Source organism: Buceros rhinoceros, unplaced genomic scaffold (assembly GCF_000710305.1).
Source record: "Buceros rhinoceros silvestris isolate BGI_N320 unplaced genomic scaffold, ASM71030v1 scaffold2161, whole genome shotgun sequence".
In the NCBI taxonomy this organism is placed as follows: Eukaryota; Metazoa; Chordata; class Aves; order Bucerotiformes; family Bucerotidae; genus Buceros; species Buceros rhinoceros.
Window position 1 is genome coordinate 1 of NW_010395732.1, and position 12,746 is coordinate 12,746.

At 45.5% G+C, this 12,746-nt stretch overlaps 1 protein-coding gene across 2 annotated transcripts in view; it reads left to right on the forward strand.

Annotated features, from left to right (window-relative positions):
• Positions 1-914: 914 nt before the first annotated feature.
• The window catches only part of GDNF (glial cell derived neurotrophic factor), a 16,622-nt gene continuing 4,790 nt past the window's right edge, over positions 915-12,746 (forward strand). The window contains exon 1 of one of the 2 annotated variants that reach the window (XM_010145629.1): positions 915-1,086. In XM_010145629.1, coding sequence (XP_010143931.1) covers positions 915-1,086 — 172 coding nt within the window. The remainder of the gene's footprint in view (positions 1,087-12,746) is intronic. The other variant, XM_010145630.1, reaches the window with a different exon arrangement.

The window sequence follows — 12,746 nt, forward strand, 5'->3', positions numbered from 1 at the left end:
AACAAGAAAGAGGAAAACGAGAAGGGAGGGGGAAAAGAGAGGAAAACTAAATGAAAGGGAGATGGAAACAAAGAGAAAAAGGAAAGGGAAAAGAGAAAAGGGAAAGGAAAAGGAAATATTGAAACAAGGGAAACAGGAGGAGAAGGGGAAGAGGCAAAAGGAAAGGGAAAGGAAAAAGGAAGGGGAAAAGAGAGAGGATAGGAAAAGGAAAGGTGACAAATGAAGAGAAGGAGAAAAGGAGAGAAGAATGAAAGGGAAAAGAGGAAAAGGAAAGGGAAGGGGATAGGAAGGCTTAAAGAGGAAAAAAGGAAAGGGAAAAGGAAAGAGAAAAAAGGAAACGGAAAAGGAGAGGGGGAGGAGAAGAAAAGGACAAGAAAGGGAAGGTTTGCCTTTCGAACAACAAATCTGCGCAACCCCACACCCAGATCAGACCAGTCCGCCCTAGCCCAGCCTGGTGACAGGTGTCCTGGCGCCTCCCGGGTGCTGGAGGAGGATGAGCACAAGATGACCTGTTGGCCAGTACAGGGGCACGGTCCCACCCCCACGTCCCTGGGCTCAGGCTCCTGGGACTTGACTGCCCTCACCCTCGAGAGCAGTTCTCTTGGGTACAGAGGGGCTGGATGCTATCCTGCTCCCTCCTCTGCCACACCTCTCGCTGGGTAGAGCCCACCCCCCTCACTGTGGGAGGCAATGGGGGTGGGAGGTTGAACTGGGCGCAAGTTGTTTCCCCCTGCTCTGTCTCTGGGCCTGGACAGGACGGTCAAGGTTTATTTGGGGTGTGAGGCTGCCCAGCTTTGTCTCAGAGCCAGCAAAGAACACCAGCCTGCGTGGGGCAGGACTGGGAGAACACAGCAAATGGGGACTAACCCTGCCTCTTCTCTCTCTCAGGGGCCCGTGTTGGAAGGAGATCTAAGATGAAGTTATGGGATGTTGTGGCTGTCTGTGTGGTACTGCTCAACACGGTCTCCACCTTGCCCCTGCCCATCGGTAAGACGCCTCCCAAGGGGCTCCCTTCAGTGGTAGAGGGGCCCGAAGATGATCTCTCCCCCATCAGCCTGCTGCCTCCCCATGCTGTGCACAGTGACTGTAAGAAACATTCCCCTTTGTAGCCACTGCTGTCTGTCTTGCTAAACCTGCTCCCCTTTGCAAAAGCATCTGGATGAGGAAAGGACCTCCCACACTTTCTGCCCGCACTTCTCCCCCACAAAGGGTCACTGGCTCTGGTCTGGCTCCAGCAGCTCCAAACCAAATCATCCTCCAAAGATCGGGGCTGCCAACTGCAGTGGCAATGCCCCCACTTTCCTCCCACCTCCAGCCTTACCTTCCTGGCAGCTGAAAGATTCCTTTGGTTGAAAAACCTGAGAGATGGGAAAGGTAGCTGTATGCAGAGGAGCTGAGAGGATGAACAGGTACACACACCTTGCAGTGCAGGCACTGAAACTCCTTGCCCACTGCTTCAACCGCCTCTCCCTGCTCAGACTTGCCAATCCAGTTATTCACTGCCTGTAGTGGGCGCAAGTCCTGGCGGAGATGCAGCTCCATGGTGGGTGGCACTGTACACATCCTGGAGTGCTGCTGAATTTCATTAAATCCTCCTTGGATCCTGATCCCAAAATTAGTGTGTCCACATGGAAATTTACAGAAGAGTAATGGTGGCAGGATTGGGAGGTTGATGCAGAGCAATCCACATGAACCAGCTCACAGTAAGACACCTTAAAATCCATATGACAGACAATAATAATGCCTCACTAATAATAGGTCTTCTACAATAGCAGAAACAGGATTTTCACAGTGTTATGAGTGTTATGCTAACTCTGGTGGCTTTTTAAAGTGAGAATTAATATGAGTCAATAAGAAGAGGCAGTATAACAGGAATAGTGGAGATGCTCACTTAGCAAAGGCACAGATGCAGCTTGGAGGTTGCTGCCTTTGCTCTTGCTCAGCTCTCTCTGCTTAGCTCATTACAGGATGCAGACAGATCCAGTAACTGGGATTCACTCTTGTTTGGAGGCATGTCCCGTCCCTTCCCTGCGCCTGCCGCAGCACCAGCCATGGGTAGTCCTGCTCTGGTTTCTCCGGGAGCAGCCAGGCTAACATAACGTGGAGGCACTGAGTGGGGAATGACCTGCCACGACTCCACTTTCATCCCCTCCCCAACACTTGTCTTCTCTTCCACACACACATCTATGTCCTTCCGCATTCAGTCATCTCTCTTTCTTTTTCTTGTTTGCATTTCCCTCCTGCTGGAATCCTGCCGAGGCTGCTGCCTCTGCGTGTCCCAGCCCAGGCTCCTGCTACTCTTAGACCAGCAGCCCCTGATGTCCTTTCAGCTCCCTTTCAGGGAGACTGGCAAAAAGTACTCCAGCCTGCAAGGGCTGCAGGGCCATCATGCATGGTGATTCTCTCCATGGCAGGCTGTGTGGCAGGATAGGTACTGTCCTACAAAGGGCAGTAAACAGCTTGTCAGGCTACCACGATCCTCACCTCTGCACTGGCTTGCTGCAGCACCAATGGCCAGAAGAACATTAGAGGGAAAGTGGTACCAGTTGGTTTGTAGCTCTGGCAGAAGCTGCAAGTGGGAGGGCTTTAGTGCTCTGTCTTTCTAGGGTGATATGTATTTGTATGGTGCTTTCTTTTATCTTGATACTTACTTCTGGGATTACAGTTCCTGGTGAGCTGGTTTCTCTGCAACAGCTCAAGGGTACAGCAGTAGTGCTTTTGTCTGTTCCTAGTGTCCAAAACTGCTCATTGTTGCCTTTTTCTTTTTTTTCCCCCTGTGGATTGGATAAACAAGAAGTGGGAAGAAAGACAACCTGTGTTTTACCTGAGCTATGGTAGTATCAGTAGACAATGTCTTCCAGATATCTGTTTTCAGATATCTCTGCTGGCTTTGCCAGGCAGAGCTGGGTCACACGTTGTTGCCCAGGACAGTCATTTGAGAAAGGGCTGATAGTTTGGTCTCAATCTTTTAACCCTGAGGACCACAAATAGATGGGCCTGCCCACAAGGGGAAAGTAAGCCATGGTGTTCTTCATAGCATAAACTGGGGGAACTCCAAAGAGTTCCTGTGGTCTTTGTACGGCAGCACCCACGCCCTAAAGTCAGACGTTGCTAAGTCAGATGACCAGGGGAGACCTGCTCAAAGGCGCCTCTAAGGGAGCGATACTTTGATCCACTCTTACAGCATTTTTAGTTGTTTTAAAGGTATGCGGTGTCTGGAGAACAGTCTGCAAACATGGAGCCCACAAGGCTGATCCTATCCGGGCACATCACTGCCTTCCTGCACTTTGTTTGAGTCACCACCATCACTGTCTTTGACATGCCTGTTTCTCTTTGCTTACCATTTGGTGGCACACACCCTTGAACACACGAAAGACGTGACGATGTACCCAAGAGGAGTCATGTCTAACACTGAGTAGACTTCCCTCTCCTCTTTGAGGTTTCTGTTACAAGCAGAGGGCAGTATGGCATGAGTGCGCAGCTGTGTTTGCAGCTCCCTGGCTCTTCTGCTGGTGGACCTGCCATGTATTAAAATCTGTGGATACTGTTGGTCAGCTACTTCACCAAGGGCTTTCACAGGAGGCAGCTTTCAAAGCGGTGGGAGCACTGTCATTACCCACTCTGTCTTATCTGCATGGGGCACTGTGGTGCTGAGCAGAATTTGGTGCTGTTTGCTTTCAGAGAGGAGTGCACTGCCCTGCCCTAAGCAATCCCTGTGCAGGCTGGATGGGGAATAGCAGTTGTGCTCCAAGGTGTGCATAGCTCTACTCCAGAGGTGGGATCTCCCATACACCACTTGCAGCAGGAGTTAGTAGGGTTGTGAGATGAAGTCTTGCTCCTAAGGGCAGGCCAAACACCTTGCTGAAGCACAGACCTGTTTTCCCAGGCCCTTGACATCTTTTATGTTCTCATTTGATGGGATTGCTTTCTCTGCAAAGTGCTCTGATGTCATGTGATGTTACCCCATCCCTTTCAGATTAGCTCGAAATCTTCCTTCGTTCCAAACTACAGACAAGGTCCTAACCTCCTGGGCTGATCAGGTGTAATGTGCTGACCTTTGCTGTCCAGGGCAGTAATTAGAGATGGCAGAAGGTGTTGGCAATTGAACTCTTATGCAGTTTTTAGTGGACTGGAGGTGAGAGTGAGAGTAGCCTCCATAAATACAATGCGTTTGACGTTTTAGGCATGGGTGTTCATGGGATAGCTTATTTCACACAAAGTAGTGGAGTTTGTAATGTTAGAAAACTTCTTTCTTTGTTTCCCTCATGAGACAGTCTGCTGAGGGAAGGACACAATTACCTTAAAGAGCAACTGTGAACAGGACAAATATAAACCAAATTATTGTAAACTAAGTACTAAGTCAGCAGCCTCAGAAGCACGACAGCGCACAGGGAGCCAAACCCTTGGCTTGATTTCCACACAGTTCCCAGTGAAATACATTTTGTAACTGCTTGGCCATAATCAACATGTATGTGAGGAATGGAGTGTCTGAAGATCCAGGATATCATACATAGTTTCTCGATCAAGTGAACACCTTTGGTAAGAACTAGTGGTAATTGTGTAGTATTAAATGAAAAATTGCACCATGGGACTTTTCTTCCTAATAAGATGAAAAGGTGCTTTTTTGCATTATAACATTTGATTTATTCTATGGCCACTGGGTGGTTATTCGTTGTTGGAGCTCCTTTAGTATATTTGTTATGCTATAACACACCATGGAATGTGTGCATTATACCTCCGTTAAAAATTATTTGTACCCCTGGTAAGAGGTATTTAGTGTTAAGTTACTGCATTTAGCTGCAACATTATCAACTAATATGGAAAGAATCTAGAATAAACAGTGGTATTGTAGGGCTTTTTAAGGCAAAAAACAGTATTAAATTATACTTTCAACCAAATGCATTTCCTTCTCTACAATATTTATTAGGCACTCTCAGTGTTATGAACAAGAACTCTCATGTTTCTGTCCAGGCTCTCCTGCTCAACACACCTGAATTGTGTGTGGCACACGTGGTTTAGCCTAAGATGCCCAGAAGCTACAGAGATAACCTTCCCATGCACAGTAAACTGAATGCATCGGAGAGGTGTCTGCCACACCAAGCAGGTGCCACACGGTGTCATTTGGTCAGTGTGTACCCGGTACAGCTGGTGCATAGAGGCAGTGTCGGACTGAGTGTGCCTGTGTGCCCAGGCCAGCATATGTACAGTAAAGTTTGTTTGCATGGGCACACCCAGGTTATCTGGGCATTTTTAAATCTCAAGCATTCAAGTTTGCTCATTCACAGGCATAATTCTAGAAGAAGAAAGAACAGGACACATCTAGTTAAATCCAGATGCATGTACCCTTAGAAGCTGATTTCTCCATAGTCTCAGATAAAAATACTGAGAAGGGTGTTCTGGGACTTAAGGAGGAGAGGACTGAAATGCAAGAGAATATGATTTTATTCTCATTTTGCGAGTTATCCTTTGTTTAAAGTTTTATGTCTTGCTGCTTTTCAATTTAGGGACCTCAGAAAGTTCCCAGGGGAAGTGCGGATCCTTTTAGATGTTTTGCAGGTGTGGGTTGCTAGATAACATACTCAAACATGCTTTTCTTGGTGACCTCTCATAGGCCTCTTCAATATATTTTAGAAATCCCATGATTAGGGTCTGAGAATGACAAGCTGCAAAGCGCTTCTTGAAATTCTTCGGTTGTAGTGACTATGTATGAATTGTCGGGGGAGGCATTATTTGTCCACTATAAGAGTATCCTCAGATTGATAAATTGTAATGCCTTTGCATAAATTATACTGTTCCTGATTAGGACTCCATAAAGTAGGTTTAAAACATCTAAAGTTTCAGAGACTGAGAGAGGCTGTTGGGGTCATCCAGTCCCATGCCCCACCCCCTAACTGCAGATGGTCAGGGATGGACATCTAGTGCAAATACCCAGTCTTCATCCCCTACACACACTATCAGGCAACTGCAATGTCAAACTTGTAGTACATAGGTCAAACCTCACATAACTACGCTGGTAGATTCTCATACTTATGAGGTAATAAGTTAATGACAAGTAATAAATGAGGAATACTAAATATTGCAGCGTAACTGTGTTCAGGATCATCAGACATCTAAATAGGCCACTGCCACATTAGAGCTGATAGAGTGGCTGATGCTGCAGAATGGTCATTTTTGACAAAATGAGCTGTAGTTTCTGATCAAGTAATATTTGGTAAGGGGAATCAAAGGAAGGATTTCAATTATTCTTGGAAATCCAGTCCTGGTTACAAAGAATAGAATCAAAAAGTTTTATCTGAGATAGGTACAAACAAAGCATTGAGACACAAAATATACATTAGGGTAAGTCTGGTTTTAAGACCAAGGACGGAAAATTAATTATGTGAGACATTTCAAGTATTAGCATTCCTTTTAAGGAATAAAGCCACATTGTATGACTTAGCAGGTATTTAGGCTGCATTTGGTGCAGCGCTTAAAATGAGACCTGCAGTTACATTTCTTTGAAGTCAGTGGGACTTGTACAAATGCTCTAATGATTATTGATCAGGAATAGTCTTCAAAAGAAGCAAACACTGAAATCGAAACACTTGTTTTCCTGCCTTGAGCTCAGACGGTGTTACAGTAGTATGCCAAAACTTCTCAGGTGGCCACGTTTTTAGAGGCAAACTGGTCATAGTCCCTTTAACTAACAAGCTACATATAAATATCTGGACTACCTCTTCTCCCAGCCCAACCATGTAGGATTTCTTTGGCAAAACCATCTACTACTCAGGAAATTTCTGACAGGGAAGCATGCATCTAGTGTTGTGGCTGGAAAGGAGCTTGTTCTTCTGAGCACATGCCAACACCGTCTGGCAAGCCATGGTCCACACATCCCAACATGAGACTTTCTGCAGTAAAACATGTAGCCCCTGCCCTAGAGCCAGAGACTGATTATAAAAATATTTTCCAAACTGCAATATCAAAATTTTTCATGTCCTTCCTGTTGTAAGTATATTGAAATGAAGGTAGTGAAAAGCAATAATAAAAAACATGTATTATTTGTATGCCAGATAAAAATCTGATAATAGCAGAGATTGCCACAGGAGGGGCATCAGCCATGGTTTTGCCCAGGCAGCTCTACTCTAGTGCCCACAGGGGCAGAGACTGGGATAGATCCCTTCTTGCTGCTTTGCTCCTGTGGTTGTTCCTTGGGAACCTTGCTAAAACTCAGTAGGAGAGGCAGTGTAGGAGCACAGGAGCCCAAGAACAGTTGCTGGTTTTTATTTAGGAATGCTGTTCCCATTCAGTGAGCTGGCACTCAGGTGGGGCTGGATGACAAATACGGGGTTTTACTGAGGTCATATGAGGGCTGGGCTAGCTTACTTCTGCAGCAGGGATGCTAAGAGAACATTTTTTATATATATATCGGCAGTATTTCCTCCATTAAAGTCTCAGTACCATGCCTGTTAGATGGCTGCCAGTGTTCTTAACAGCAGAGGTCACAGGTTTTGGGTCCCATTCATATGTACACATTTGATGCTATCACAGGGTTGGGACAGGGCAAAATATTAAGCATAAACCCAGGTTTTACTGGGAAGCTGGATATTTAATCAGCATGGTATGGATTTGGAGGGGTACAAGGCCTTAGTGAGGAGACCACAGGCAGGAATGGGCTTTGGCCGGGTTTGGTTCCTGCTCCGTCACTGGCTTCAGGCAGAGCACCGCCACTTCTTCATTTTTCTGTATGCTGTGACTTTGTCAGACACAGAGACTGCTTTGTGGGTGCTCCGTACAAAGCTCCATACAATAACGCCCCAGTGCAGGTGGGCTCCTGGCAGCTGCTGTAGGAGCTGTCACAAAACCTCTAGAGTGACTGCTGAAAAGCTGTCAGCTCCTGAGCACCTCAGAGCTGTCTTTTTCAAAATTCCGAATCAGAGGCAAGACCCCATCCTCTTGCTGCTCCTTTGCTCCTTGACTGCCAGATGAGACACTCCTTTGCCCATCCCAGAAAGCCCAGAGGAGGGGCCTGACCCCAAGTTCCAGCCCAAAGTCAGGCAGTATCTTGTGAACAAACATGCCTGGACCAGGTGAAAAACAAGAAACTCTTGTGGACAGGTCAGCTCTCAAGGTAACTTCCTTTACTTCACCCAGTTCATCTGACCTTGCCCTTTCCCCTTGCTCTCAGGGAATTCGCCCGGCTGGCAGCAATTATGATGGTTCTGTTGTTTCTCCCCTTTCTTCTCCTGGTGGGAACCTGCGTTTCATAACTGCAAGAAAGCAGGCAAAGGGTGCAAGGGGAGTCTCTGCCAAGCATGGCAGTGCACAGATACAAAGTCTGCAGATTTACCATGATGACCAGCACATGGGAAGTGGCAGGGTTAGCTAGTGAGCTACAAACAAAAGACTTGGCTGCTCCATCTTGAGCAAGCACGCCAGGAACATTATCCCTGTGCCTTTTTCCAGGGCTGCCTGGCTGTCAGAGCTGCTGCCAATCACACCTGACTGATGTGATTGGCTCTGGAGTCATCCTCCGTGTTACTCAACACTTTAGCTTGATGAGGACAAGTGACACCAGTGAAAGTCTCCATTTCTAAGGTCTCCCTGGGTCGGAGGGGAGGACGCAGTGTTTACTGGGAGCTGATTAGGCAGGCAGAGAGGTTGTGAACCAGAACTGTGTTAAAGATGGGCTGACCCTGGTGCGTTTGATGCTCTGTTCCCTAATGGACACAGCTGGCTGGTTTCCATTTCACTCTTAGCCCCATGTATTTTTGTGCAAGGCATGAAAGGAAAGCCATGCCTTAGAGCAGTGATATTTTAATTGTTTAAATCCTGAAAAACTTTTCAGTGTAACTATTATTTTCAACATGTGAATTTGCTTTGATGCCTGCATGATAGGCTTTGTTTTTCATGAAAAATATTTCATTTTCCATAAAATAAATGGTTTATCCCCTCCACAGTTGATGCTTCCTTACTTTGCAAAGCAGAATTATCATCATATTAGTAATTTTAATCTCTCTAAGGTTCCACTTCCACAAGCAGGTTACTCTGAGGGTCAGCTGTAGTACATCTTTGTGGCGTGAGATGGAGGGATTCTGTGTTCAGTCAGGACATGTCCACTATAAACACTACTGCAAACCAAGCTAAATACAAAAATAATTAATAAATAAATGGTATACCAGAGTAATCTTCAATAGCAAAACAAAAAATGAGTTGCAGTCACTGTTAGATACCCATGAATTGTTTATTTTCCACTAGTAACTGAATTAAGAAGAAACATCTTAGTAAATATAACTTTGAAGGAAACTTAACAATATCCGGGGAAGAAAGGAAATTAAAATATTTTAGTTATGAAGGGCCCAGATTAAAGTACCACAACTGTTTTTGAGAAAGATACATTTGATCCTAACGAACGCAGATCTGGATTCAAATTTTCTAAATAGTGCTTACTATCATAGTGAACTGGATTAAACCCCTTGAACTTGGAAATCGTTCTTTAAACTAGAGTCGGAATGCTGCTGTTTGAACTTCTCTAACTCAAAGACATCTGTGCTTAAGTGACATATCCTGGTAATTTCATTAGACGTTTGGTCTGATGTTTTGATACAGTAGCTATACACTGCAACAAATGCATGCTTATAACCTACTAGGTAAAACAAAAACCTAATCATATCATTTTTAATATACCTTATGTGAGTTGTATTACATCACTTTTACTCAGGATAGCAAAGTCCCAAATGATGCTGCGGTGATGTGATTACATTTTCCCAAGATCACTATGGAAAACTGTTCTATAAAGTATAAACAGTTTCAAATAACTTTAAACATTGAGTTTTATAAGTTGGTTTTTTTAAAAAAAAAGGTAAACCCACTCATATAAATTACTATTTTGCAATTAATAGAATTTAAGTTTTTAATGTAAACCAAAATAGAAAGAATGGTCAGAGGAGGTAGTAGTTAGCCTTTTAAATCCACAACCAGGCACCGAAATGAGTAACTGGATTTTTTTTCCTCAAAAGCTGAAGATCCGTCTGTTCCAACCGAAACCAATTTGTGGTCTGGTACAAACTGAGGGTTTCTTACTCTACCATGCTGGGTTACTGCCACTGCAGGGGAATATTTGGCTGTAAAATAAATCTGTTGCTAGTGAATTCAAAGGAATAGTTTTACAAAATGTAATTGTGATCCCATTTGAACAGACAGAAATAAATTGTCCGTTTTTCCTTAATGAAGGCTGTTTTTTAGAGGATGCGGTGAGTTTGGTTTGGGTATGCATTTAGACCTATTTTGTGTAGAAGTCTGGCTGAACAGTGTATAATTCATTCTTCTAAAAAGCGCAGGCATCAGATCCTGGTCCTGCTGGCACGCAGTGTCTCTGATTAATTGGAAAGGCAAAAGCAGGCTCGGGGTGGGGGTTTGTAGCAGGAAGATGCCTGGAGGAAGGCTCGTTTCCCCGCATGCCCAAAGCAGAGCTGCAGGGTGTCTTTCTCAGAGGCCGGTAGGGAGCACCAAGGGTGTTTGGCTGCAGAATCCTATACCCGTATGCACTGCCAGCTCTTGCAGTGCCCAGGGCACAGGGACTGTGCTCGGGGACAGACAGGTCAAAACTTCAGGTTCCAGAGAGCAGTGAGAATTTCAGTTTGCACTGAAGAGGAACGTTCTTAACCTGAGAGACTGGGTCAAAACTGTGATCTGAGAGTGCCCTAAAGGTTCAGAAAGCAAGTGAACAGCTTGCAAACAGCAAGCAGAAGATGCAATATTCTTGTTGTTTAATTAGTATTTTAAATGAGTCTTATTTCTTCCTTTTTTATTTGACTCTTGGAGTTCTGGACATTTGGTGTTTATGAACTCTGCCCCCAGCCTAGTTACTCTTCTAGGTTGCTGCACGTACCAGTCCTGTGATGTTCCGTTCTTCCCTTTTTTCTTTTTTTGTTAATTTTCTGGTCATGTAAGAAACTCCTGGTAGATCAAGAGCCAAGTCTCAGCTGGGCATGGGAGGCAGAGAAGACACCCTTAGGCAGACTGGCACATGGGCTGCTGTCTATACCCCCCACTCTTGATACTCCAGCACTAGAAAGCAGACTCATGCTCTGGTTGCCACCAGAGGAAAAAGTTCTGCCTGTTCCTGCCTGAGTGGCCAGGTCCTTGGCCTGGCACTGGAAGAGGGAGCATGGAAGGTAGCTGCAGGAGACCAAGATGAGCAGGAGAGGTCACATGTGCTGACCACAGCTCCTGCAGGCACCACTGCATGCTCCTGTGGCGGGGTGCTAGGCAGAGGCGATGCAAAACAGGGTACCTGTGCCCACTCACAGACTGCCTTCAAGGGATTTTCCCAGGGAGTTGGAAGGTCAGGAAACAACTTTCAGAAATGTGACATAAAACCGAAGTGAAAGCTCATGATTTTGCTCTACTTGTGAGCTTTCATGGCACCACAGTCTAAGTGGTGGGGCTCAGCCCATCACACTGCCCCAGTGGGGTCTGTGAGCCTTCATTCCATGCTGTGAACAAGATACACAGAGTGCTCCCTGAGGGAGAATTTTACATTTCCAGGACATACAGTCCTTTCCCTCAGGAAACACCTGCTTTGAGGTGCATCACGTGTGTGAGCTAACCTTTGCTTACCTATATTGAGCACATGCTGTTGTGGGCTATCCTGTCCTGTTCTATCCTGTCCTGTTCTATCCTGTCCTGTCTGACCCCATCCCATTCCACCCCATCCTGTCCTATCCTAGGTGGCTTTGGATTTTTAAATTCTAATGCCTTCACACCCTGAAGTCTGAGACCAGGGACTGCTGCTCAGAGATCTGCACTGCTGTTATTGCCATAGTATCTGAGCATTTTCTTCTGGCACTTCGTACAGTGTGACAAGCATCTGTCATGTGTTTGTTCTCTCAGCTTTTCCACCAGAAGGCAAGCGTTGTCAGTAAACGAGTTTGTTTTGAAAAAAAAAAAAAAGAAAAAGAGGTGTGTGTATAATTAGATATATTTGCATGTGTGTATGTTTAAATTCAACACATATACGGACATGCAAACTGTGTGTGTTACAGGAAGGGATAACAGTATGTGCTTCTCCCAAGGGTGTGAAATCCTCGTGGAAAGATCTGTCCACTGCACAGTGAAGTCAGTGCAGTTCATGCAGTTAGAGAAGCAAAACTGTCGGGCTGTTGACCTTCATTCTGAGACTATAAGCGTTTTCTAAACAGTGATGGAGACAGAGGGGTAACTAGGTACCCCTTCGTGGTCTGGCTTTATTCGGGTTACGAACCAGCACTAAATGCCAAGGCAAGCCCCTATGAGTCCGGTGATATTCCTGGCCACTCAGCTAGGCTCAGCACTTCCTCTGCTCCAAGGAGCACTTACCACAGTGCTCTGCACGTGGTGGCTGTAGCACAGAAGCTTCAACATCCCTAGAGCACTTCTGCTGCATGCCCATCAGGGTGGAGTCAGTCTTCTCCACTTTCCCTTCTGTCCATTAGCCTTTTACTGTCTTTAGTCCTTGGTCAGTGGTTATTGCTTATTCATGTATGATGTCTGGTGGTAACTTCCTTGGCACTTAGCTTCTTTTGATCTGTTATGCCTGGTGTTAATGCTCACATTTCCACTTGGTTGCTCCAGGGTCTTACTTCAGCAGTCTTTACAGCATATTTTTTTCAGGCTCTCAGGCTTCACACCCACACTTACTGGACAGCTGAATATCCCTACTTATTCATGACTGGCACCGGGGCATAGACTGCTAAGTCAATTCTCACTTTACTATTGGCTGTCAAGGG